At 40.3% G+C, this 25,767-nt stretch overlaps 1 protein-coding gene across 5 annotated transcripts in view; it reads left to right on the forward strand.

The window, feature by feature from the left end:
- Nucleotides 1-25,258, forward strand: part of DCAF17 (DDB1 and CUL4 associated factor 17) — a 44,702-nt gene extending 19,444 nt beyond the window's left edge. For all 5 annotated transcript variants that reach the window (XM_005290444.5, XM_005290443.5, XM_024114849.3 and 2 more), the window contains 8 exons: nucleotides 1,089-1,196; nucleotides 1,786-1,891; nucleotides 7,210-7,352; nucleotides 9,574-9,683; nucleotides 13,589-13,676; nucleotides 16,046-16,129; nucleotides 21,322-21,477; nucleotides 22,163-25,258. In XM_005290444.5, the coding sequence (XP_005290501.1) occupies nucleotides 1,089-1,196; nucleotides 1,786-1,891; nucleotides 7,210-7,352; nucleotides 9,574-9,683; nucleotides 13,589-13,676; nucleotides 16,046-16,129; nucleotides 21,322-21,477; nucleotides 22,163-22,351 (984 nt within the window). In that variant the 3' untranslated portion in view covers nucleotides 22,352-25,258. The remainder of the gene's footprint in view (nucleotides 1-1,088; nucleotides 1,197-1,785; nucleotides 1,892-7,209; nucleotides 7,353-9,573; nucleotides 9,684-13,588; nucleotides 13,677-16,045; nucleotides 16,130-21,321; nucleotides 21,478-22,162) is intronic.
- Nucleotides 25,259-25,767: the final 509 nt, after the last annotated feature.

A 25,767-nucleotide genomic window follows, 5' to 3' on the forward strand; every position in this document is an offset into this window, starting at 1 on the left:
ACAAATTGGCAAATTCCAATGAAAAAACATTTCATTAGAAATTTTCCAACCAGCTGTACAAATAGTGACTAGTTCTGTGGAGAGAGAATGTGTATTCAGACCTAATCCCCACTGATTTGGCCACCTCTGGCCTGTGAAGCAGGCAATACATGTATTTCTAAGTCGGCCAGAATCTGACAGCATATATTTGGGATGTGGTTCCTGAGATGTGCTGTGGATCCAAATGGTTTGGGTTTTTTGTCCTACATATGGGCCAAAGAACATCTGATTTGATGCTTGTTTTTGGCTTTTCCTCTCCCCCATTTTAACCACATTTCCATAAAATATATCTGATTAGCAGAGTGAAAACTTTACTCTTCATAAATGCTTTATAAATGTAGGAAGAAATGCAGCTTGGAAGCGCATGTGTGGCCCATTAAATATTAGGAATAAAGTTCATCTGTTTACATCCAGCAAAAGTTTGTTTGGATTTTTGGTTGTTTTCCTTAGTGGAGATGCGTGAGGCACTCTGGACAAAATGAATATTGCAGTGTCATTAAGAGCTATAAGCACCTCTCCACTGACCTATCTAACTTGGGTTCAGGTTCAGAGCTTAAACATCCAATATTGTATCCTGACTGATGCATTAGCAACATAATTAACTTTTCAGCTATGTGCTGTCCTGGATCCCTGAGCAGAATGAACACTTGCCTCCAGTTATAGCAGCAAACCAGGATTAAAAGATTGTATTTCCCGCTCTGCTACTGACTTATCATGTACCCTTAACCAACTTCATCACTGTGTGAATTTGTAAAAACAGGGTAACAGGTTACCTGTTTTAGAGGCATGTTGAGAATGAATGTCGGTAAAGATTCTCTGACTTCAGATGGTACAGAAGTGCAAAGTCTTATTATTGAAGTACAAAAGAATAGCTGATTTGCAAAACCATCTAAAAGAAAACATCTGTCAGCAATTTTGGAGAAGAGTGTAGCAGGAAATGAGACTGTAAAACAAAGCGAGTCAATTTCTATGTCAAGCAGCCTTAGTGTTTTACATTTTCTTTTTAATGATCTCTTTCCTGATGGAATATTTTCTTTTCCCTGAGCCAGATATTTGGGAACAATGTAACAGATGTCGCTCTCTCTCATGGAATGCTGATTGTGATGTACAGCATGGGTCTGGTCAGGCTCTATAGCTTCCAGTCTCTCTCTGAGCAGGTAATGGAGCATGGAATTTGACACACAACCTACTATACTTTGAGGAAACTGATTATTATTAATTTAGCACTGTATATGAATATGACACTTTATTATAGGAGAAATGCACCAAACAAAGGTTAGAATCCATGCTCTAAGAAAATTACAGTCTAAGGTATTAATGGGCACAATACCTTACCAAACAATTCTAATAGCATTATTCTCAAATTGTAAAATGTACGTAGCGTGGGTACTGACATAATAGCGATCTTACTCAGACACCACATAGAGACAGCTTACCAAAACAAGTATCTACAGACTGCTACATGTCATGTCTGTCGTAACAGGAAGAAGTATTGAGGTTGGAAACCAATGGGCAAGGAAGACTCCTTGATATGAAATGGAATCAGAGAAAGTTTAGGAATAATATTCCCAGATTTAAATTTTTAAATATCAGTTGTAAGTGAATTTAAATTCTTTCAGCCAAAAAAAAATCTACTAGTACTTAGAAAACAAGATTTTAGGTTTAAATGGACCATTTGAGTAGTGCAGTAAAACTGAACAGCAAATGTGTACATCAATAAAACCAATTTGTTTTGCATTATTTTAGTTCACAGAGCAGCAATTTGATTTGGGATGCAAATGCAACTGGAATGGTAAAGTTGGAATTGTAGGAAAGTATCCATTTGGACTTCCTTGTAACATTAAAATAACAGGTATTTTATCTTTGCATTATCGAGACTGATGGCTGTTATGTTTTATCTGTGGATCTTTCATTGCTATCAAGAACATTTAAAACTGCTGTGTCATGTTGTGTTGTAGTGTACTTCTACTTTTAGTTGGGTATTCATGTTATAATTCAGAATGTTTTCTGTTTTACTTCCAAACCCAAGAATTTACTAAATAGGACTTCTACAGAAAGTTAGAACAGGAACAAAACGGCTTCAGAAACTAAAAACTGTGCATAAACAGGATTCCCTTCACCTATCACTGTAATACAGCCACTTCTGGGGTGGAACGTGATAGCTGTTAAATCGCACACAGAAAAGCTACACAATGGCTAGGGCCCTACCAAATTCATGGTTCATTTTGGTCAATTTCATGGTCATAGGATTTTTTTAAATAATAAATTTCATGATTTCAGCTATTTAAATTTGAAATTTCACGGTGTTGTAATTGTACGGGTCCTGACCCAAAAAGGAGTTGTTGGGGGAATTGCAAGGTTATTGTAGGGGGGATTGCGGTACGGTTACCCTTACTTCTTCTCTGCTGGTGGGGGGCAGAACTGCCTTCAGAACTGGACAGATAAAGAGCGGTGGCTGCTGGCCAGGATCCCAGCTCTGAAGGCAGAGCCACCACCAGCAGCAGCGCAGAAGTAAGGTTGGCATGGTACGATATTGCCACCCTTATTTCTGAACTGCTGCTGGCAGGGCGCTGCCTTCAGAGCTGCCGTCCAGCTGCCCAGCTCTGAAGGCAACGTAGAAATAAGGGTGGCAATACCGCAATCCCTCTAAAATAACCTTACTCCCCTACAACTTCCTTTTGGGTCAGGAACCCCAATTTGAGAAATGCTCGTCTCCCTCATGAAATCTGTGTAATATAGGGTAAAAGCACACAAAAGACCAGATTTCACGGTCCATGACATGTTTTTCATGGCGTGAATTTGGTAGGACCCTAACAGTGGTATAACATAGGAAGTGAGAAACAGATTACTGTATCTAATCTAAACCGCGGAGAGAACTCAAGGGGATAGAATGTAATTTATCCAATTGCAATTAGACCACTCTAGCTGTCCATACTGTGTCAGTCACATTGAGCTTAATTCTAAGTGAAAAACTAACCTATTTTAGAAAACAACTCTTATGTCCAGCTTACAAATATGGCATTCTGTACTATTACTTTTTGTGTGTAAAGTTCTCAGATACAAAAGGTATCTTTATACCAGTGCATGGGAGATCAAAATCTTAAGGTGGATCCCAAGCCCAGGACTTCCCCGTCTCAGCACATTAATTGTTTTTTCTCTAATTAAAAAAAATCTGGACTTTTTCCTCCCCGCCTGCAAAAGTAGGAGCCTCCTACATTAATATTTGGGCACAAAAGTGCTAAGCAGTTGCCAGCTCCCACTGCTGTCAAATATGCACTTAGAATACCAATTTTAGGCTCCCTTTAAAAAAAAATCAAAAAAAAAATCTTGTGCCTTTTGTAGTCAATATTTTAACAAATGATTTTCCATATAAAAAGTGCATTTTATATTTACATTAATTTTTATTGAAGAATTTCACATAGTAATAGCAGACAAAACAAGCCAGATACTTCAGCCTAATACAAAGATATAATATAGAGCTAGATAATAATCAAACGCTTTAATTATGTAACATCTTATGAAAACAAGAAATGAGACCGTATGATGATCCAAATTGGATCAATTTCTGCAAAGGAGATGGAGTTTAGGAAATCTCTCTTCAGTTTCCTCTCTGATGTAGTACACCTCTACCCCGATATAACGCGACCCAATATAACACAAATTCGGATATAACACGGTAAAGCAGCGTTCCGGGGAGGGGGCGGGGCTGTGCACTCTGGTGGATCAAAGCAAGTTCGATATAACACAGTTTCACCTATAACGCGGAAAGACTTTTTGGCTCCCGAGGACAGCGTTATATTGAGGAAGAGGTGTATACTAAACCATGACTTAGTGTTGATGCCCTGTTGAGAATACGCCTGTGTGAGTTTTGAAAGGCAGCTTATATTAGATACATTTCCAAGGCTTGTGGATCGTTCGAGTTTTGGATCATGAGTTTTAAAGACAAAGTAAAATAAAAAGAAACCTTTTTGATCTTGAACTTTATTCAAGAACAGTTTGTGGTTAGGACATTTTCAGCTTCTGATGAACATTGACTTTAGCTGCTGTTTGAAGATAGTTACATTCCTGTGGTTTTTGAGTTGTTTTCTTTTATGAGTGAGATGGCTGATTTAGCCTGTGCAGTGACATTTAGTGCTTCCATGAAGAAGCAGCTGATCTTTTTGAAGACTTCAGAGTCTAAACTTGTGCTTGTTGAAACTTAACTGTTTGGGAAGCTATGTGGAAGGCTTGAAAGCTATGGGCACTTGAAATCTTGTATTTTTCCACAGAAAAAACACATCCTGGGAAGAAGCAACACACGCTTCCCAGCATTGCTCTGCAAGGGTAACCCTGACTTGAAGAGACTACCTCTACAGATGACAGGGTAGAGTAGTCTCCATGCGTATTCAGTTCTTGGGCTCTCTGCCAAGACTGACAACAACATAGGTGATGTGAACACCTATCCAAGAGGAACTGTACAGAGATCAATAAGTTAGTGCACATAGGTCACCAAACAGCTGTTGGCTGGTAATGATTTTCATGTACTACTGACTCTGGCCAAATTTGAAAGAGCCAAAAGGCACCTTTAAACCATCATAAATCTACTATCTCCTGTTTAACCCTCCCCCCCCCCCAACATTTATTATGAGAGGATCTAATAGTTTCATAAAAATAGAGAGGAAAATATCTCACTCATTATTTTTCCAAATTTAGAACAAATATACTAGTATCGCCAGGAGCAAATCAGGCTTTGCATTTAGATGATACTGGAGTATTTTGTGGAAATGAACTAAAGAGGCTCAAATAATAATTGAAAATTGACATTTCTAGAAGGAGCTTTTAAGAACAATGACAGTATTCTAATAAACAGTGGACTGCTGTGTAATGGGAGAAAGCAACACATAAGAAATAAAGGAGAGGTGGGAGACAGTGATAGCAGTTGCTGTGGTTTTGGGGTCTGATCTTTAAAATCGTTGGCAAAAGACAACATAAGTGTAAAAAGAGACTCGTGAAGTCTATACTTTGTAAGGCTGTTGTGGCATAAAATGGGCTCAGAGTTAGTCCATCCCCCTGAATTTTTTCAGGATTCTTAGTAGTAAATGTTTTTATAAAGAAAATAATCAGCCTGTCAGGGAATGAGGTTTCATGAGGTTTTCCTCTAATTTTTTAACCAATTCTATTTGCTATCAACCCTCTGCCAGTACTTCTAATCTACCACATATTGCACTTTTCCCCCCAGAGACATCATTTATTATTAATCCTACGTTATTAAATCTTGCTTAGAATCTCCCTTTTTACTAAATGTTAGATCAGAGGCAGTCGTCTTCACTTCCTGTCCTAACCTACTGGCTGCAGCTAAATAGCTGCCACTTTCCACGTCAGATGTGGCTTCATTTCCATGATAGATAAAGCGACTCCTCTCAGAATAGCTGGCTGAGGACTTTGGGATCTTGAGATGCGTGGGGTGGGGGAGGAGAGGAAGAACTAGCTAAATGTAAATTCAGGTCTTGGATGCAGTCAGACTACTTCAAGCTGTAATTTTGTTCAGTCTCACAAGTTAAGCAGCATAAAACCAGGTCAGAATTTGGCTGAGACATCTAGGAAAAACTCAAGTTGCTGCAAGAAGTACTGTGGCTGATTCAGTTGGTGGCATTTTTTCCCTAAAGCAGCACATAACCAATGCCCCAGCACAGCACAAGAGGGCACTTTACTGCTGTAAATTCAGTCTTTCAAAGGTCTTTACCAAAGCAGAGATGTGGGCCTTATTGCTCTGGCCAAAGTCCAGCTTGGGTAATTACATACCACCTATTTCAATTACCCTTGTAATTTCCAATAGTCTTCACTTTCTGTCAGATTGTTTTGTAGTATTGCAATATTCTGTTTAACAGGGCTGTTTTTCAGCCCAAAAGTTGGGTCCATGTTAGTGGCTGTAGAAATTATTTGTAGGATACTAGATAGTAAAGGGTTGTAAAGTTTTCTGGTATCCATTTAGATTAAAGTTGCTATGTAAATACCTTCTCCCATTGTTGCATGGAGGATTTATATGAGTAGCTTATTAATGCTGAATGTAACTTGCTCCACGTGAGCTGAAAGGAGAACTAGATTCCTTTTGCCATTTACTGCACTGAGTCCTAAAATTTTCTATTTGTATAATTTATAAACTCAGTTGCAGATTACATTGATTGTGATTCCCCCATTGTTTTCTTAAGAGAGATGAGTGGGGGAAATATTAAAGTTCAGACACTTTCTTGCATGTAATGCTAGGGTTACCATATTTAAAAATTAAAAAAAGAGGACACTCCACAGGGCCCTGGCCCTGCCCCAATTCCGCCCCTTCCCTGCCCCAACTCCGCCCCCTCCCCTGAGCGCCCGCATTCCCCCTCCTCCCTCCCAGCCACGTGAAACAGCTGCCCGAGCGCTACCGGCGTTTCGGGCAGACCCCAGACCTCCGGACCCTGCACCCCCGGCCGGGCACTTCCTCTCCCGGGCTCCGGCGGCGGCTGCAGCATGCTGCTCCCTGACTCCTCAGCTCTGTAAGAGCCGAGCTGCCCGAGTGCTACCAGCTTCGGGCAGCCCCCATGCCTCCAGACCCTGCGCCCCCGGAGCGGAAGTGCCCGGCCGGTGGCACAGGATCCGGAGGCATGGGGGCTGCCCGAAGCCGGTAGCGCTCAGGGCAGCTCAGCTCTTAAACAGAGCCGAGGAGTCAGGGAGCACAGCAGCCACTGCCGGAGCCCGGGAGGGGAAGTGCCCGGCCGGCAGCGCAGGGTCCGGAGGCATGGGGGCTGCCCGAAGCCGGTAGCGCTCGGGCAGCTTAGCTCTTACAGAGCCGAGGAGTCAGGGACCACAGCAGCCGCCGGAGCCCACTCTAAGGTAAGCCAGGGATGCCGGAAGCTGGGAGTATTTTTCCCGGACATGTTCGGCTTTTTGGAAATTCCCCCCGGACTGGGGTTTGATTACCAAAAAGCCGGACATGTCCGGGAAAAACCGGACGTAAGGTAACCCTACGTAATGCCAGTTTGCAAGGTAGAAGTTAGATGCCCATCTGTACTGTATTTTTATGTGCACAATGACATTAAACACTGTAATGAGTTTTTAGATGTTTTTAAGAATGAATAATTTAATTAGAATTCTACAGACGAATGGAATTATGAGGCTGTTAATAATGATCTTAACATTACACAACGTTTGCAGATACCCCACCTTTGCTATTTGAAGTGTCTTCCCTGGAGAACTCATTTCAAATTGGAGGATACCCTTGGCATTACATCATCACACCTAACAAGAAAAAGCATAAAGGAGTCTTCCATATTTGTGCTCTGAAAGACAATGCTTTGGTAATATATTCACATAGCAGCCTCACTCACCCTATCATCTGAGTAACACTTGGAGCAATAAAGATTTTCCCATTCTCTCCTACAGTGCCCTCTCAATGTGCTGATTGCCCCCTTGGCCAGGGAGTGCCATACTTAATGGGCTGCAGCTATAGCCCAGCAATGCTGCTTCTGAAATTGTCAGAAGAATCAACACAAAGCAATGGAAATATTTTCTTCCCACCAGTGTTGCTTCTGGTGCTTTCTACCGTCCCCTGCACCCATAGCATTACCTCCTCTGTGTTCCCAACTCAACAGTGATGGGTTGAGCTGAGTCTTGTACCTATACCCTGCATGGTGCCGTGTTGTTTCCCACTGTCTACAACCATTTTACAAATAAGCTGCTTTACTATTTGGCATCTGATCCTTCTACTCCTGGGTGAATTCTGCGCCACTGTGCACGTAAAGAATTTATGTGCCACACAGAATGTTTTTCTCCCGCAAAAAATACATTCTGTTGGAAAATTGCTGTAATTATGCCTTTCGCCCACCAGGGTCTGCTGTGGTGCCAGAACAGAGCAGCCGCTCCCAGGCCAGCCCTAGCTGCAGATAGGGAAGAGAAGAGGCTACCTTCCTCACAGTGCCCTGCCCCTGGGGCCAGGTCAGGAGGCTAGGGGATGGTCAGCATTGGGCATATGAGGCTGCTGGGGAGGGGGGATCACAGACTGGGGTTCATAAGGGCTAATAGTGCAGAGACAGACTGGGGAAGGAGCTGAATGGGAGTGGGGGTGCAGGGACACATGGGGACAGGGTAGGGAGATGGCTGAATGGGAGTGCAGGGACACATGGGGACAGAGAGGGGGTGCAGGGCCACACAGAGATGAGGGTCAGGGGGCTGAGTGGGGGTGCAGGGCCAGATGGGAGAGGGGTGCAGGGCAACAAATTCACAACCAGACTCCTTCCCAGCAATTACTTCCCTCTCCCTCAGCTCTTCTGTTAAACCTGGCTCTCCCAAACCGTTGCACTGCTTCTGACGGGGGGTGAGAAATACAATTCTATATTGTAGTTTAAATAAATTATTACTCGGAGTTCTACATTAATATGCCTAGTAAGGAAGCTATTTGTCAAAAAACATTTTCTGAATCTTTTTTGTTGTCTGTATTGTTACAGACATACTTGCTGACAAGTATTTTGAAATAAATTACCAAAATAATTGAAACTGGTCTGATTATATTGTATAATTTTGACAAATAAAATATATAGAATTTTGCAGAATTTTAAAATATTGTGCGCAGAATTCCCCCCAGGAGTATCCTCCTTTTGTGGTTTCTCTTTCAAAATGTTTTTGAACACTATGTTTATAATTGTGTCCTTTTTAAAAAAAGTTGTATTATCCACCATTTCGTCATTTGCATGAGCTCACTTTTTCAGACTTTATTTTGGCTTCCTTGTTCAGGCTAAAAACATGTCTATAATATTGGCCTGCCAGCTCAGGATTCTTCAACTGGGAAGTTTCTCGTCTATATGTGTCCCCATCTCTTAGTCTGTTGAGACCAACGTCCCTTCCTTCCTGTCTCTTTTAACATCAGAATATACAGGTCTTCAGTCTCATGGTGAAGTACAAGCTGCACAAAATATGGTGTTTTTGCTTCCCAGGTCTCAGGCAAACCTCTTGCCCCTGGCTTTATTTTGTGTGAGTTCACACCCCCAAAAGTTTGTTACAAATTAACTCAAAACAAAACTCTGCCAAAATGCCTGAATTTGGCCTGGTTTGAGGCTGAACTCATAAACCGCCCCAAGTTCACAGACCTCAGCAAGCTTTTCCACCTATCCGCCCAGGTCTTGGGTTTGTTTTAAAACTCAGTGCTAGTATAAAAGCTTTTCATAGGTCTCATCCCAAGTCAAAGCTCACTTTGTTTTGAATTGCTGAAGTGTTTGCAGGCTAGGTCTTTAATTTTCAATGTGTAGTTCCAGGAGAAGTAGGAACAGGTCTAATCATGTTAAAGGCATTGTTCATTAGATACTAAACAATGTTACAACCCAGTGTGATGGAATTTCTTTAAGTCTTGGTGTTCCATAAGGGTTTGTTATTCCCCTTACTGATTCAGCTCCACTGCTGCTTCAACTTTTTGTAATGTCTATATGGTTCTACCTAGTACTGTAAACGTAGATGGGTGGGAGCTGAGCTTTTCCAGTTTAATCAGATCTAAATATAATCATTCTAAGCCTTCTCTTCCACCTTCAGGCAAAAAATGGCATACAGGATATGAAGTGCTGTTCATTAGAACCCGACTGGATATATTTCCATCCAGATACTTCAGGCAGAATAATCCACGTGGGACCAAATTTGATAAAGTATGAGCAATAATTTTTTTTCAGAGCTTGTTGTTTTCATTAAAGAGGCTACTGGGTAACATCTAATTCACATCCTGATTTTAGGAGATGGCTAAGAGTTAGGATAATTATGGGGTTCCAGGAGTAATGCCATTGTTAATGTGTGTAGAGTCAGAAAAGTGCATCTGTAAAAATGACATCATGCAGTTTTTTTTACAAATTCTCTTTTTTTCTGACCTCCACATAAACTTGCACATTAAATAATTAACATTATATACAGTTACGGAAGGGCAAACTGGATCCTTCGTGATATATGAGGTAGGAAGAACCCAGTTTACTCTTCCATGAGAGAGTCCATGTATATATAACACAAAATTTATTACCTGTGCAAATTTATGGTAATGGACCATAGAATACCATTGGCTTGTTAAATAGGGATGAGAATTTCATAGCTCTTGCAGCCTTAGGGTGTTATGATCCCAATTGTAACTATAAAAATGACTCCATCTTAGATATGTTTGCTTGTTTTCTTAACATGTTTTTTGGTACTGTAAGCAATAGAGAGGCAGTGCAATTAGGAAAAATAAGCTGGATTATATGTTCTGCCTTGTATATCCTCCAGAACGCGACATTCTTTTGGAAGACACTACTACTAGTGAGGATACAAGAAGCCAGAAAGACCAGAGTTTAATTTTCCGACACCAGGTTGAGTCTAGAGCACTATTAAAGGGCCATCTGCCAGAAAAGGAGCATGCTGGGAAAGGCTCCTATACAAAGAGTGAGCCCACAGTTATACTTAATAGTGCTCTTTAGAGAGAATAAGCTGTAATTCTTGTGTATGAAAATAGCTCTGAAAAAATAGTAAAAATAGCTGTGATTTTGCTTACATAGGAAAACTTTTCTTTAATTTGTATTTTGCTAATCTATGTAACAATCCAGATGCTTTTTAAGAATTCCAGCTTCCACTATCACAAGTTCATTCACATGCCTTAAGAATAAACCTTTGAGACCCAAACCCCTTTTTGGGTGCATAAGCTTTGATCAACTAATGCTGTGCATTTTCTATTTCCTACCAGCAGATTTAACCTGTTAAAACAAATGTGACTTTATCATTCAGACCATTGACCATTTTCTACTGTCCGGCAGTCTTTGCTTGCCATTGCTTCTCTTTGATTTCCTCTCTGTACCTCACCCCAAAGTTCGTTTATGGGAATTTCATTCCAAAGTTTGCAAGTTTTTTGGCTTTGCACTGAAAGGGCACTTTAAGTGTAAGCAGAAATTAACTCCTGAGGGAGCCAAGTAAGGAATCAGGCCAGATTTGCTTTTCCAATGCCATCTGAAAAGAGTGGAACTGGGCCAAATTTTATCCCCTCCACTACTTTTAAGATGATGTACAAATGAGCCCAGCATATCTGCCAGTCATTTTACTTCCCCTTCCTGACCCATCAATTTTAAATTTTGTACACCCTGGGATGTCAACTCTAGAATATGCACAATTTGATTTGAATGTCTCATCTTCTGAGACTCCTACAGTGACAAGCCCATGATAACTTACTTCCTAGCCCAAATATTCCCACACTGTTCCCCCACCATGGTGAGCATGCAATTGCTTTCTGATACTCCTACTGACAGTCTGATACAGACCCTCATTCTGTTCAGCTAAAAGATCTGGGGCCCAAGTCCAGACTGCAAGAGAATGGATTTGGGATAGGATGGGCGGGAAAGAGGACGGAACAATGTCTTTCTTTTAACAATGAAAATTGTGGTTATTAAACTGAACGAACTGTAAACAAGTGGCCTTCCTTGAGGCAGCCCTGCCAGTGGTCCCTTGCCTCAGTTTCTCTCTTGGGTTCCCAGTAGGTCCACATGAGCTTTTTCCTCTAGTCCTCCTACAGTTTATTAGCCAAAACACAGTGCAAACATCCCAAACCAAATGTCCCACAGCATAGTCCACATCAACCCTGTGCAAGTAATCTTTGAGCCCTGGCTTCATTCTCACCATCCTGGTGTCTTTTACCAGATGTGGACTCTTGGAGTCCTCCTCTGACCCTCCACCCCAGCCCTTTCTTCTGGGGCTCAACCTACTCTTCCTAGGGGGAATTCTCACAGTCTCTCCACTGGGACCCAGCTCTCTGGCAAAGAGACATCAGCAGGTAAGCCTCTCTGCTGCTCCCCTTCCTGTAGCCCTCTCTGGCTTAGAGGCAGCAGACACTTCCCTCTGCTGTTCCTCCTGTCTTCAGCTCTCTCTTGCCCAGCTCGGGGACATTGGCCAGCAAACCCCTCTTGCTGCCCTCTCACAGAAACCACCTTCTCTCTGGCAACTCTCATCTCCGAGTCTTCTCCCAACAACCCAACGTATCTCACCACGCCGCTTAGAGTTCCCCAAGTGCTGCCCCACCCTATTAATTAACCCAACTGGAGCACCTGGACTGGAACAGAAGAGCTGAGCCCTGTTTCACTTAAAGGGCCAGCTACTCTGTTACACACACCAATGACAATCATCTTATTGCATACCTTTTTTCCCCCAAATAGAAAATATATTTTAAGTATATTTCTGAAACTTTAGTCGATCATTTCTTTACTTTTTAGAGTTTAAAATCTCCACTCTCTATAAAATGATGTATCAGAGCTTTCTGACTGCCCCCAAAGGAATAATTTTTTAAACTTAACATTATTAATACAAGTATACTTATGGGGGGTTTAATTTCTGTTGCTTGAATGTATTTTAAAAGTTAAATACATGCATCGAAGCACAAAATGTTTTGGTCAACTCCCACAAATATACAGTAGTTCTTATCGCAGAAGACATCTTTATTTACATTGATCTACATTTTAATTTAAAAAATATTTTGAAAACAGGACGAGAACTAAATTTTGTCAGAGAGAAAATGTAGTCATGGTTGTATTTTTGAAGCCTAGTTCAGGAAATATCTAAACAACAAAGGCAGATTTCACTCTATTATTTCCTGTAAGGGATAAAGACTAAATTCTACTTCAGTATTGTCCCCTTTTCCCTAAATGTTATGTTACTGTGGCTCATTTTATCAAATTTAAAAAAAATCATTTTATGAATAAAATTGGGCATATTTCTGTAGAGAATTACTGTTCCCTAAAGGCTAGTATGGCTTATTTTCTATTACGGAGTGGCCACTATTTGTTTTGTGGTAGTGCCTAGAGGCCCTATTACAGGATCATTGTACTAGGCAATGAATACACACATATCCCACCCCCAAAGAACTACAGTCATAGTTATCATATGTTGCTTCCATCAGTGGATCCTGAGCTGGTTCAACAGCTTTGTAAACATGTAGGAAGAAGTGTAAAACACTGATAACTAGCAATGGACCCAAGCTAAAAGCCCATATCCAAGCCCTCTTCTGAACTTTGGAAGAAGTCAGATCCAAATTTCAATTGTACAGCTCAATCTCGTAGCTATTCCTGAGGTTCTCTCAAAGGAAAACTTGCATATGGAGTGGTCTCAGTAGTATGCATTGTGGAATGTTAAAGTTTAGTGACATAATTCTGACCAGTCCTCCCCTACATGACTCCAACTTAGGCTGAGAAGTACTAGGCCAAAGAATTACCACCAACCTATAGCACCCGGAGAATGTATAAACCAACCAGCATCAGGAATTCTAGAAGAAACATCTGCAGACTTCCACATAGTGGATGTGAGCAATGGTAGAATTCAATAAGGAAACATACTGTATATTCTAGAACTGATGTGCTAATCAGATGTAAAAAAATAGCACAGATAAATGTGTTACAGTAATAACATCTTTAAAATGTGGTATATATTTACCCTGTACAGTATTTGAAAGATGTTATGACTGTAACTTATCTGAGCTATTTTAGTACATCTGATTTTAGAAATCACAGCATGTTAGATTTTAACATGATTCATTTTATATCTTCTTTTTTTTAAGGATATTGAAGCTGAAGGAAATTGAAAATAATAAATACCAACAAGAAATAGCAGAAGATTTTGTAATCGTGGCCAACAGGCAGAACAATGTGAGGTTATAGCAGGAAATTCTTAATACAAACAATACATTTTACTTTTGCATGATTATATAGTGTATGTAGGTGATTTATATGCATATGTATATCAGTGTATTGTGTGGGCCTGATCCAAAGCCTATTGAAAGACACTTTGACTTCAACAGTCTTTGCATCAGGCCTGTGTGAGAGGAATTTCAAAGACAATTACATTTTCAGGGTATCTCACTGAAACCTTCTATCACTTTTTAGGTTCTTGGCATCCATTGTGAACAATGCAAATAGTTGCCTTGGTAAACCTTAAGTAGCATACAGAGATGGATTTCTTTGGCAAGGAGGTGTCACTGACTTAAGTCATAATTATATGCAAATTTGATAGTCATCAAGTTCAAATGGCTGAAAAATGTCAAGCCTGGTGAAACAAACATTTGTGACAGCAAACCACAAAAACCAAATGGGAATGCTAAAAATTCCAAACCCCTCTCTGGTGAATGTTAGTGAAAAACCTTTGATGACACTGCTGTAGCTTAGAATTGCAGTTTGCTTCAGCAGAGACTTGTAGGGTTTTTCATAGTTTATGAATGCTGAGACCCTTGCAGTCAATGACACTGCTTTTGAAGTTCCCCCATAAATAAAAATGTGTGTATTTAAAATCTACATAATGTCAATAGTAAAACTCCCATCAAATCAGTAGGGGCAGGAGTAGTGCCAAGTGCATGACACTCCTTTTCTTTTCTTTTTCCTAGGATTTTGTTTAGGGAGGATGATCTTGGCTTGGGAATAGGAGTCAAGAGATGTGAGTTCTAATTCTGCCACAACCTTCTCTTGTGACCTTCCTTAGCTAAGAAACGAAGGGCTCAATTCTGAGAGGTGCTGAGGATTCTCAACTCCTATTGATGTCCAGTGGGAATTGAGGACACTCATCACATTCAGGATCAGGCTCTTAATGCTGCTGTGCTCCCATTTTCTCAACTATGCAATGGGGATAATAGCACCCACCTCACAGGAGTGTTGCAAGGATATATTCATTAATGTTTGTAAATCACTTTGAGAAAGTAGAAATAATGTGGTGAAGATGGTGGTTTAATAAGAACACAAGAATGGCCATACTGGGTCAGACCAATGGTCCATCTAGCCCAGGATCCTGTCTTCCGACAGCGGCCAGTGCCAGATGCTTCAGAGGGAATGAACAAAACAGGCAGTTATCAAGTGATCCATGTCATCTAGTCCCAGCTTCTGGCAATCAGAAGCTAAGGGACACCCAGAGCATGGTGTTGCATCCCTTGATTTTTTTATTGGCAGTCTTCTTTTACTCACCAGTGTACCTATTTGCTAAATGAAGCGTCTTCCATTTAAGAGATCCTTATGAGCTGGATTGCTGCCTGATTATTTGTACTGTAATTTCCTAAATATTAGATTATTGATGTAGGCCACATAGGCGCAACCCAATTGACTTCAAAGTGGTTGTGCACAGCCAGGTGCAGGATTGGGACCTAAATTGCTGGCTTGACTTCGATCTTTCTAACTAACCTAATTTTTCTGTAGAAACTGTAATTACCTCAAGTCACGAGAAAATACTCCAATCAACAAAAATAATTGAATCAACAACATTACACACTCTACATGCTAGAATTTCTACAGTGAAATTAGGTTCACTGGCATATCAAGGGATAAAATAGAGGAAGAACAGGATAACGGGGGAAATCTTTAAAGATGTGAAAAATGTTCCTGTTTCCTCTGCAGGGAGTGCAGAACGAAATAGTTTTAAAGGAGAAAAGGCGGTTTAGTGCTGTCTTTTCTACCTTGTATTATATTATATCTTTATATAGTTTTAATTTCAAACAATCCTAAAATGCTTCACCAACCCCATGGGGCAGGGATCATCTTTTTGCATTTGTACAGCATAGAGCCATGACTAGGGCTCCGAGATGCTATAGTATTACAAATAATAATAATAACCACCTAGAGCATATTAAAGTCCAACCCTGGAATAGATGGTGGCAGCCAGCCTAGGCATAGCACAGTAGTGGAACAAGCCTTGGGGGAAGTTTGGCCAAAGGTCACAAGGGCAAGGATACCCTGCTCCGAAGGAGTCTTCAGTGTCCTCTCAGCTCAGACAGGAAATCAGATTTTTAGGAGGGCTGTAAAACGTCTCAGCTAAAACAATGAATGATGCTTAATAAACTGATTTATTTGCTCCTGTACAGACTGTCTGTACTTTCTGTGTACTAAAGATAGCGTTGTGTTTTAGTCTTTTTAAAAGCTTTACCAAATTTCAAATAAAAAGAATATACTGCTAAGAAAAGTATACACATCCTATATTATTACCTGCCACGCAGACTTACGCTCTCTCTCTTTTTCTTTTTTTTAATTCTGTGTCTAAGGCGAACAACTCAGTAACTGTAACCGCTTCTGGTCGAGTAGTGAAAAAGCGTTTTAACCTGCTGGATGATGACCCAGAACAAGAGGTAATTGGGATACAGTGAGCTAAAAAGGACCAAAAGATTGGCAAGGAGTTGAGCCATCAAGGCTTATCTCTCGTTACAAGTGCAGTCGCTGGAACTTTTAGCTACATTAAGCTCTACATTCATTCTTTATCCCTCTCCTTCTGCTGCCTTCATTCCCCTCCCTTTGCTTTCTTCTCCCATCTTTATCTCTTTCTTCTTTTTTGTTGCTATTGGTGCCTGAAAGAGTCTTCCTCATTTAAGGACTGATCCTACTCCCATTGAAGTCAATGGCAAAACACTCAGTGACTTAAGTGGTATGAGACCAAACCCTTAATGTGAGAAACTACAACCATTCTCTCCTTTCAGATTTCTTCTTAAAACATTTCTACTGACAAACTTTTAAGCAGTAAATACAAAGAAACAAATTTTTAAATTATATTTTTGCTTTGAGACTGGATTGTCCGATTTCCAGACTCTGGTGTGTGGTGTCTGAACTACATTGTCTCTTCACTCTGTTGTAGTATGTAAACTCAAGCCAGGGACCATCTCTTCCTTTGCTTTGAACAGGACTGAACACACACTGATACATTATTGACTGTGAACAAAAATACTCTGTCACTTAGTCACTCATGAAATTTTTCTTTGTTTTCAATAAAATCGAACAATTTAAAGAAAGTGGGTGGTAGTGGGAACCCCTGTGACATCACAATTTAGGTTTAAGCTACAATGTGGCTATATAAAATCATAGGACTGGAAGGGACCTCAAGAGGTCATCCAGTCCCCTGCACTCATGACAGAACTAAGTATGATCTAGACCACATGTGTCAAACTCAAGGCCCGCGGGCCACATCCGGCCCGCCATACAACTATATCCGGCCCGCGAAATCGTTTTATATATCTGTTTTTAATGGCCCTGTGATATGACGCCCCAATAACACACACTACAAATCCCATGATGCAGTGCAATTGCCGCCAACAGCAAGCCGCGGTTCAAGTTCGCGGTCTGTTGATGTATACAACGCTAATATCAAATCAAAGCTAGACCCCAACAATGGCCAAGAGAAAACTTGATTCTGAAAACCGAGGCTTTCAAAGCCGGTGGGAGAATGAGTATATGTTTACTGAAATTGCAGGTAAACCAGTGTGTCTCCTTTGCGGGAGTAATATCGCTGTAATGAAGGAGTATAACCTAAGACGGCACTACGAGACGAAACATGAGAACAAATTCAAAAACCTGAGCGCAGGACAGAAGCTACAAAAGGTAGAGGAGTTGAAGAAGAATTTGACATCCCAGCAGACGTTTTTCACCAAAGCAAAATCACAAAGTGAAGCTGCTGTGAAAGCAAGTTTCATTGTGGCCGAAGAGATCGCCAAATCAGGACGGCCGTTTACCGAGGGGGAATTCGTAAAGAATTGTATGATGAAAGTGTGCGACGTCCTTTGTCCAGATAAAACGCGAGCGTTTGCAAATGTAAGCCTCAGCAGAAACACTGTTGCTAATCGGGTTTGTGAGATGGCGACTGATTTGAAAACACAGTTGATTGAAAGAGCAAAAGATTTTGTTGCATACTCCCTTGCCGTGGATGAAACTACTGACGCGACTGACACTGCACAGCTGGCGATATTTATCCGTGGTGTGGATTCCAATTTGTGCGTAACAGAGGAAATACTGGACATTAAATCGATGCACGGGACAACGAAAGGAGAAGACATCTTTGGAAATGTATTTCAAAGTGTAACCGACATGAAACTGCCGTGGGAAAAACTCGTTGGACTTACAACAGATGGCGCACCTGCTATGTGTGGTGAAAAAAATGGACTGGTGGGAAGGATGCGCTCAAAGATGCGGGAGGAGAACTGTGCCGGTGAGTTGACAGTGTATCACTGCATCATACACCAGGAATCGCTGAGTGCTAAAGTCCTAAAAATGGATCATGTGATGAACACTGTAACACAAACCGTCAACTTTATCAGAGCCCACGGTTTAAATCACCGCCAATTCCAGTCTTTTCTGCGGGAAATAGATAGCGAGTTTGGCGATATGCCATATCATACGGAGGTCCGGTGGCTAAGTCGGGGAAAAGTTCTCAAAAGACACTTTGAGCTGCGAGAGGAAATCTGCCAGTTCATGGACAGTAAGGGGAAAGACTGCACACTTCTGCGGGATGAAAAGTGGAAATGTGAGTTGGCGTTCCTGGCTGACATAACGTCGCATCTTAGCGCTTTAAACCTTCAACTCCAGGGACGGGAGCACATAATAACCGATATGCATGATGCAGTGAAGGCATTTCAAGTGAAGCTGTGCTTATGGGAGACACAAATGCACCAATGCAACTTGTCTCACTTTCCCTGTTGCCAAGTAATACGGAACCAAGAAAGTGCCACAGTTTTCCCAAATGCCACCTTTGCTGAAAAACTCAGCGCGCTGCGCACTGAGTTCGCACGGCGCTTCAGTGACTTTGAGGCACAGAAAAGTAACTTCGAGCTGCTTCGCAACCCATTTGCAGTCGATGTGGAAACCGCACCTGTAGAAATGCAGATGGAGCTGATAGAACTGCAATGTAACGGGACACTGAAGGCAAAGTACGACACTGCGGGGCCAGCACAGTTCACTCGCTTCATTCCTGAAGCGATGCCGCAGCTCCGCCAACATGCGGCTCGAATCCTGTCCATGTTTGGCAGCACATATCTGTGCGAGCAGCTGTTCTCTGTGATGAAAATTAAAACGTCACACAGGAGTCGCCTCACTGATGAACACCTGCAATCGATCCTGAGAATCTTCACAACACAGAACCTAACCCCAAACATAAACGAACTTGTTGCAAAGAAAAGACTCCAAGTATCAGGCTCTGACTAAATAGGACAAGAAAATGGAATGTTATGATTGGTTATGATTATACTTTTGCTTTAAATTCAATTTTTTATTTATATTTTCAGATTTTTTAATATTCCAGCATGTACAGATTTTGAATGTATTGTATTGACAGGATATTTTTTTATGAAGAGCAAAATATTTTAAGTTGAAATGTATTTATTTTGGAATGATATCCTGTATTTTGGTTCATATTAATGGTTAAAAAACATAAATATTTAGTCTGTTAAATAAATGGTTATACTGTTCGGCCCGCGAGTTTTGAGTTTTGGCCCCCTGTGCAATTGAGTTTGACACCCCTGATCTAGACCATCCCTGACTGGTGTTTGGAGATTTTTAAGAGCAGGTTAGACAATGATGGAGATTCCACAACCTCCCTAGGCAATTTATTCAAGTGCTTAACTGGAATATGATAAATATGCGAGAACACTACAGAGCAGGTCTGATTAAGATCCTCAGATTAACTATGATGTATCCTTCCTGCTTGCTGATCTCTTCCCAGTTTTATTTCTTCTTTATTTCATTCATTCATTCATTCAATCTTTGCATTTTGTTTCAACTTGGACAAGAAACAAGTATGGGCATTTCTAGTTCATGAGGCTGGAGCTTGCCCCTGCTGATAGTCTTGAAGTGCAGAAAAAGGGGTGAAAATCTTCAAGTAGTCTTCTTTTTCATTTTGTTAGTTTATATTCATTTTATTTTACCCTGGATATAAATACATTATAGTCTTGAAGACTATGAAGAATGTGTCAAGCCTGCTGTGACTTTGCCACTCCTAAGTAATGCAGACATTGAAAACGGGATGGGGAGCAGAAGGGGCCGTCAGAGACAGAGAAACTGGTGGTTGAATCCCCCAGGATTCAATGTAAGACTTTTTGCTAGATCATTCTAGCTAAAGTGCTTCAGCTAAACCTCTCTTCCCCCTAGCCTTCTCTTCCCAACCCCACAAAGGTAACTAAGGAATGAGCCAGAAGATTTTCTCCAGTTATCTGAACAGCATTTTTCTGAAATAGGCCTGTAATATCCACACTTAAAGACAGGACCCTGATATGTCCTTAGTTAGATAACATGGGTTGTCAGATAAATAACGTTTGGATAGTTTAGGCTACACTGTTATGAAAAGAGGTCTGAAGCATCTAATTGGCCAGTGAAAGTTCTGAGGGTTTGGGTACCCATGTAACTGCATAGTTCACCACTCTTTGGTCAGGTTAGCCTACCTCAAATTTTGATGCCAATGGATCCTAACTAGAGGGGTTAGTCAGCCATCTTGGTAAATTGCAGGGAAATTATTTGTTTGGTTTTTTTAATTGAATATTTTCAAATTAAAAACACTACATTGCCGAGGTCTTCATGTAGTGTTTGAAAAACATTTTTTAGCTCTCAGCTAGGACTCAGCTGAAATTCATACGGAAATGAGAATTCTAATTCCTCAGCTTCTGGCAACCATTTCCACTCTTGTTTCCATGGGAATAGATACCAGCTCAGTGAAAACAGGATACGTTTTTACATAGCCCTTAAAACTTGGAGTTAATTTATATTCAATTATAATCAACAGAATAAAAATTCCACAAAGACACTTAAGTAGTCAGAACTCCACAGATTTTGTTCCTGCTATTGAGCTTTATGCTCTGAACTATGTAGGAAATACATTTCCTTAGATTTAGCCAGGAGAAGAGCAAAAAAGTCATTTAGGGTATGTCTCCCCTGCATCCGGGTGTGAGCCTCCCAGCCTGGTCCACAGACTTGTGCTAGCGCTCTAAAAAATAGCGGTGTAGACAGTGCTTACTTACATGTGTTGATAATAGCTATTCTAAAACAGTCTTTCCCCCCCATCATAAACTGGAGCTGCTGACTGTATATGTAGAGGTATGTAACTTTAAAGAGAGGCTGCAGGAGTTTTTGTGACTTACATTACCCTAGTAATTTTCTCAAATCTCACCGTCTAGATGTTGACAACAGGTTTAAGTCATATTGCTGCTAATGTGTATAAGCAAATGGCACTGAAGTGATGCCTTTCTTCCTCTATCTTACATTTCCTACATGGTGTGTGTAAAGTCCTTATACTCACACACTGAGACAGTACAGGACCCTATTTTCTCTTCTTCCTCTTATATGGGGGCTCTGCTGAAATGCACTGAATAGTCTGTGGTTGGAAAGATGCCTATAGCTTGCTATCTGGATGGCAAAGATTTTCCTGATGAATGATGGCAGATCTGTGAACTGGAACGCCTTCCATTTCTTTCCTTTCCCCTTCCCAAAAAACACATGTAAAGTTATTTTAAAAATAACTGTAAGAGTCTATTTATTAACTGGTCAACTTGAGATTTTGTTTTTTCATAAGACTTTCAAAATTGTGGACTATGAAGATGAGCTGGATTTGTTATCCGTTGTGGCAGTTACTCAGATAGGAGCTGATGGGAAAGCTCACCTTGACTTTCACTGTAATGAACATGGGATTCTACTTAAGAGTATTCCATTAGTGGAATCTTGGGATGTGGTGAGTATAATCCACTGAATTCATCTTACAGTAACATTCCTCTGTATCCCCTTAACACGCCGCTTTGCTTCCAAGTAACTGTTTTGTTCAAATTTTTGAGTCAGATGTACAATACAGATCTTACTGGCAATTCCCATGTATAGTATCTGTGGCAAAAATTACTCAGTTGAACTTCCAAGTATTCTGTGATACAGTAGTTCATTTATCTGAAAATCTCCATAATCTTAAATCAGGATTTATCAACTGCATTGAAAAATGTATCTTTTGACAGTTATAAAATGCTTATCAACCTAAGCCTTGATCCCACAAACACTTGTGTGTGTGCACTTAACTTTACAACCTTTGAACAGTCCAACTGATGGCAGTGGAACTTCTCATGTGCACACAATTAAGTATGGACCTAACTCTATGGGAATTTAGGTATTTAGACACCGAACACCCATTGATTTTAATGGGAATTAGGTTACTTAATACTTTTGAAATTCTGAACCATGGTTTCTAAACACTGAACTTGCTTTATCTGAAAGACCAATTATCCATATATGCTTTTTGTCATGTGTACTAGGAAAATGAACAGTGTTCTGCTGTAATTTTTTAATCAGTTCTAGGGAAGTCGTATTTACATGGTACTTACACCAGCCTCTGGGAAATGAAGCTGTCATTCAAAATTATTTTCTCATTGCAGACTTACAATCACGAGGTTTACTTTGACAGAGACATTGTGTTACATATAGAACAAAAGCCTAACAGGATCTTCATCTGTTATCTTTACCAAATGGTCTGTGATAGTGCAGAGGAAGATGAACATTCAAGCCTTGAAAAAGTGGAGAGAGTTTTTTGTAAAAAAGGGGAGAGAATTTTTGAATGTTTTTAAGAGAGAAAGACTTCTGCATAGACTTCACTCTACACAATATCCACGGACTTTGTCTCTTTGGACTAGTCAAATATTATGTTTCAACCACTGTGTGTTAAAATGTATATTTTGAGCTTAAGTATTTGTATTACTGTCAGGGTTTTTTAATTTATCTTTTGCATATAAAGATAGTCGTATGTATTTCCATAGACCACAATTTAACTTCATTTATTTACCTTTTACTTTTGCTACTGATTATGATATTGTAACACAAATAATGATCAGATTTATTGTCCTTGTCCACTAACCAGTCTGATTGAAATACTGGGTATCAGGCACAAGGACTTGAACTTACTGACATCCATACTGTTCTGTATTCTCTTTTACTTATGCTTGGATCTTATATTGCAACTTTCTTTTAATTAGTCTATATTAAAGTAAAGTTTTCTGGGCTAAAATTATATAGCTAATGAAGTTAATCTGTAATGTGGTTGACAGCTCCAGGGCCTCCGCTATCACTGGCAAAATATACTTGTATTGATACTATCTAATATTGGAATCCATATGTCACCTTTTTAATTCAATTTTAAAGAGTAATTTCTTAGGAATATTAATGGTATATATTAAAATAGAAAATTTAAACAATATGAATCTGAACCCAACAAATATTTAAACATTCAAAATACAACTGCACCCTGCAGTACCTAGGCTGTGTTGGTGGATATTTTGTAATTTATTATCCAGTATAAAACAAGTCCAGAAAAACAGTGCTTATGTTACATGTAGAAGTAGTTCAGGGTCTTTTGAATATGAAAGTAGTTGAGACCGCCTACAGATCCAGGATGAGGGCCGTGGTTGACAAATCCACTACTCAGGCACAGTGGAGCAGCCAAACACAAGGACAAGCTCCTCTGCAGGAGACAGGTCTTTCCTCAGGATCTGGTCCCATGCTGTGGAACGAATTCCCACAGGAAGTAAGCACCACCATAAACCTCACCACCTTTCACTCCATGTGCAAGGCATGCTTCAACTTGTCTTCTCTAATATAAACACACAGCATCTTGTAGATATTTTAAACAAAATCTACCAAACAAAAACACTACAGCGCGCACACAATTGTTTCCTGAGGAGAGAATAAGAGAATGAACCGCATGTGACAGATGTGTTACATCATTTAATGCACTACTTGAAGGTGCTCAGATACTACAGTGATGAATGCAGTATAAGAACCTATATAGATTAGAATTTTAATCAATAATAACTGGGCTCTATTCTGAAATAGTAGCGGTATCAATATAGACAGCAATTCTGCAAGATGCTAAATTATCTCAGTGGAAGCCAATAGGAAGTAATAAGTAAGAATCATTAGTGAGACCTGGAAAAATGTCACATGGACTGAAGGAAAGAAAAACTAAAAAGATAGGTTGTAGGCAGTAGACCAATCTCCAAGTACCCAAAAAACTTAGATCTCTGCCCCGGGCAGTTAAGAGTTACACAAAGAGGATTTAAAAAACCCAAAATGTAAGTCTCTTCCCCCTTATTGGTTTTAGAGTTGATTAGCAATAGACTATTTGATCATCAAAAGGGCACACTACATATTGCATTACTCTTCTGTGACACAGAGGCCCCATGTAACCCTGAACAACTAGATTTGGCAGGAAGCAATAAAGGCAGAGATGCACAGGAACTTCCTCAGAGTGCCAATTGGGCAGAGCTGGTATTGCGTCTGTCTCCCTGGCAAACTTATGGCAGATCTGCAGAGTTGCTATTGTTATCTAAAAAAAACCCATTCAACCTTTTCTTGACACTTTTTTTCACTTCTTGATTTCCAAATTGCTGTTTTGTGATCATTACATGTGTGGTCAAAACATTTAATCTCTGAATGGGAAATTTCTATTTCCAGTTGTAACGTCTTCATTGGCCTATTATACATTGTACAATGGAGTTAGCTGTTGATCTGAAAATCTGTTTATGTTTACATGGGTTTGTGACACTTTCCAAAGACTGTGTTTACAGGGACAGGAATTATTGTCCATTAACAATAAGTAAGCAGAACATTTGCACTTCTATTTATCAATTTGGATCAATTTATAATTCCAAAAATGTTCTTGTGATCTAACAGCATCCGAATGCCAAAGGGCAAAAGGCTCACTGGTATCTGGTAGTGAGTTTCAGCTGCCCGGATCAGTTGAATGTACCCCAGTTCACAGATGTGATAACCTGTATGTAAAAGGTGGCATGTAAGATATCATTAGAGCGCTAATAACATACTGATCATTAATATAATTGTGTGGTGTACGGAGGACAAATTCAAAATTTCAAACATGTTGAAAGTTATGTTATTAAAGTCTGTCTGCTGACAGACAAAGGAAGGTGGTTTTGCCACCTTGAAGATATTTCCAAGGTACATTAAGAGAAAATGGGCCTGCAGTTTACATAGAAGATAAAACAGGACCATCAAGACAGCAGGGGAGGAGGCTGCAGGAAACATCAATTTGCAGTTTAGCAAACATCAGTGGGTGGGTAAGAAGCCAGCAAGGAACTTTCACCAGCAGATTCTATGTCGCCTTCCTGACACCTTGAATTAACTTTACGTTAGGGGGGTAATCTTCAGAAGAATCTATTTCTAAGGTTCACTAGACTGTAAAGGAAAGGAACAAAGAACCCCAAGTTTTATTTCATCTAAGAAGACAAAGGAACTGAGCACTTAGGACTTTGTAGGAGATACTGACCAGAGGGGTTAGTCAGACATCTTGCTGGAAGGTAGTAAGATGAGAATCTTCCATTGAACCAAGACTGTTGTTAAGTCAGTCTCTAAAAAGTGTTTTTCACTTTTATTTGCTTGTATCCATTTCCAACTCTATCCTTTATACTTGAACTCACATAAATCTCTCTTTTTGTTAATAAACTTGTTTTACTTTTAATAAACCAACCCAGTGCTGTGTATGATTTAAAGTGAATGTTTACTCCAGGTAATGTGGCAGCTGCTGGGTGTTGTATCTTTAAAGGAACAAACAAATATTAATATCGCTGTGAATGGTCCAAGAGAGGGCTGGACATTGCACAGCAGATGGTTCTGGAAAATTCTGGGACTGAAGGCTGTTGGGGTCATCTCACCTGGTGTAACCAGAGTTAGTGTATGTCAGAGTGTGACTGGGGTGGAACAAGCAGGCTGCTGGAATCAGAGTTGCTGAGTGAGAGCTACATAACACACAGACACTCACTGCATGCTTATACGCTGGTTGGGAGCATCCAAACGAGGGAACAACAGCAAAGCATTTTAAGGCACTAAGGGTTACAGGGCAAGTAGTGACAACCCCCCACTGGTATGGATTGCACCCCAGAATATCATATTCATATTCATCCAGTACTGTTTTATTAAAACATGTTCTGCCATAAAATTTGCTTTCATATTGTCACGGAGTATTGGGGGACTC

The sequence above is a fragment of the Chrysemys picta genome, chromosome 11 (assembly GCF_011386835.1).
Source record: "Chrysemys picta bellii isolate R12L10 chromosome 11, ASM1138683v2, whole genome shotgun sequence".
NCBI lineage: Eukaryota > Metazoa > Chordata > Testudines > Emydidae > Chrysemys > Chrysemys picta.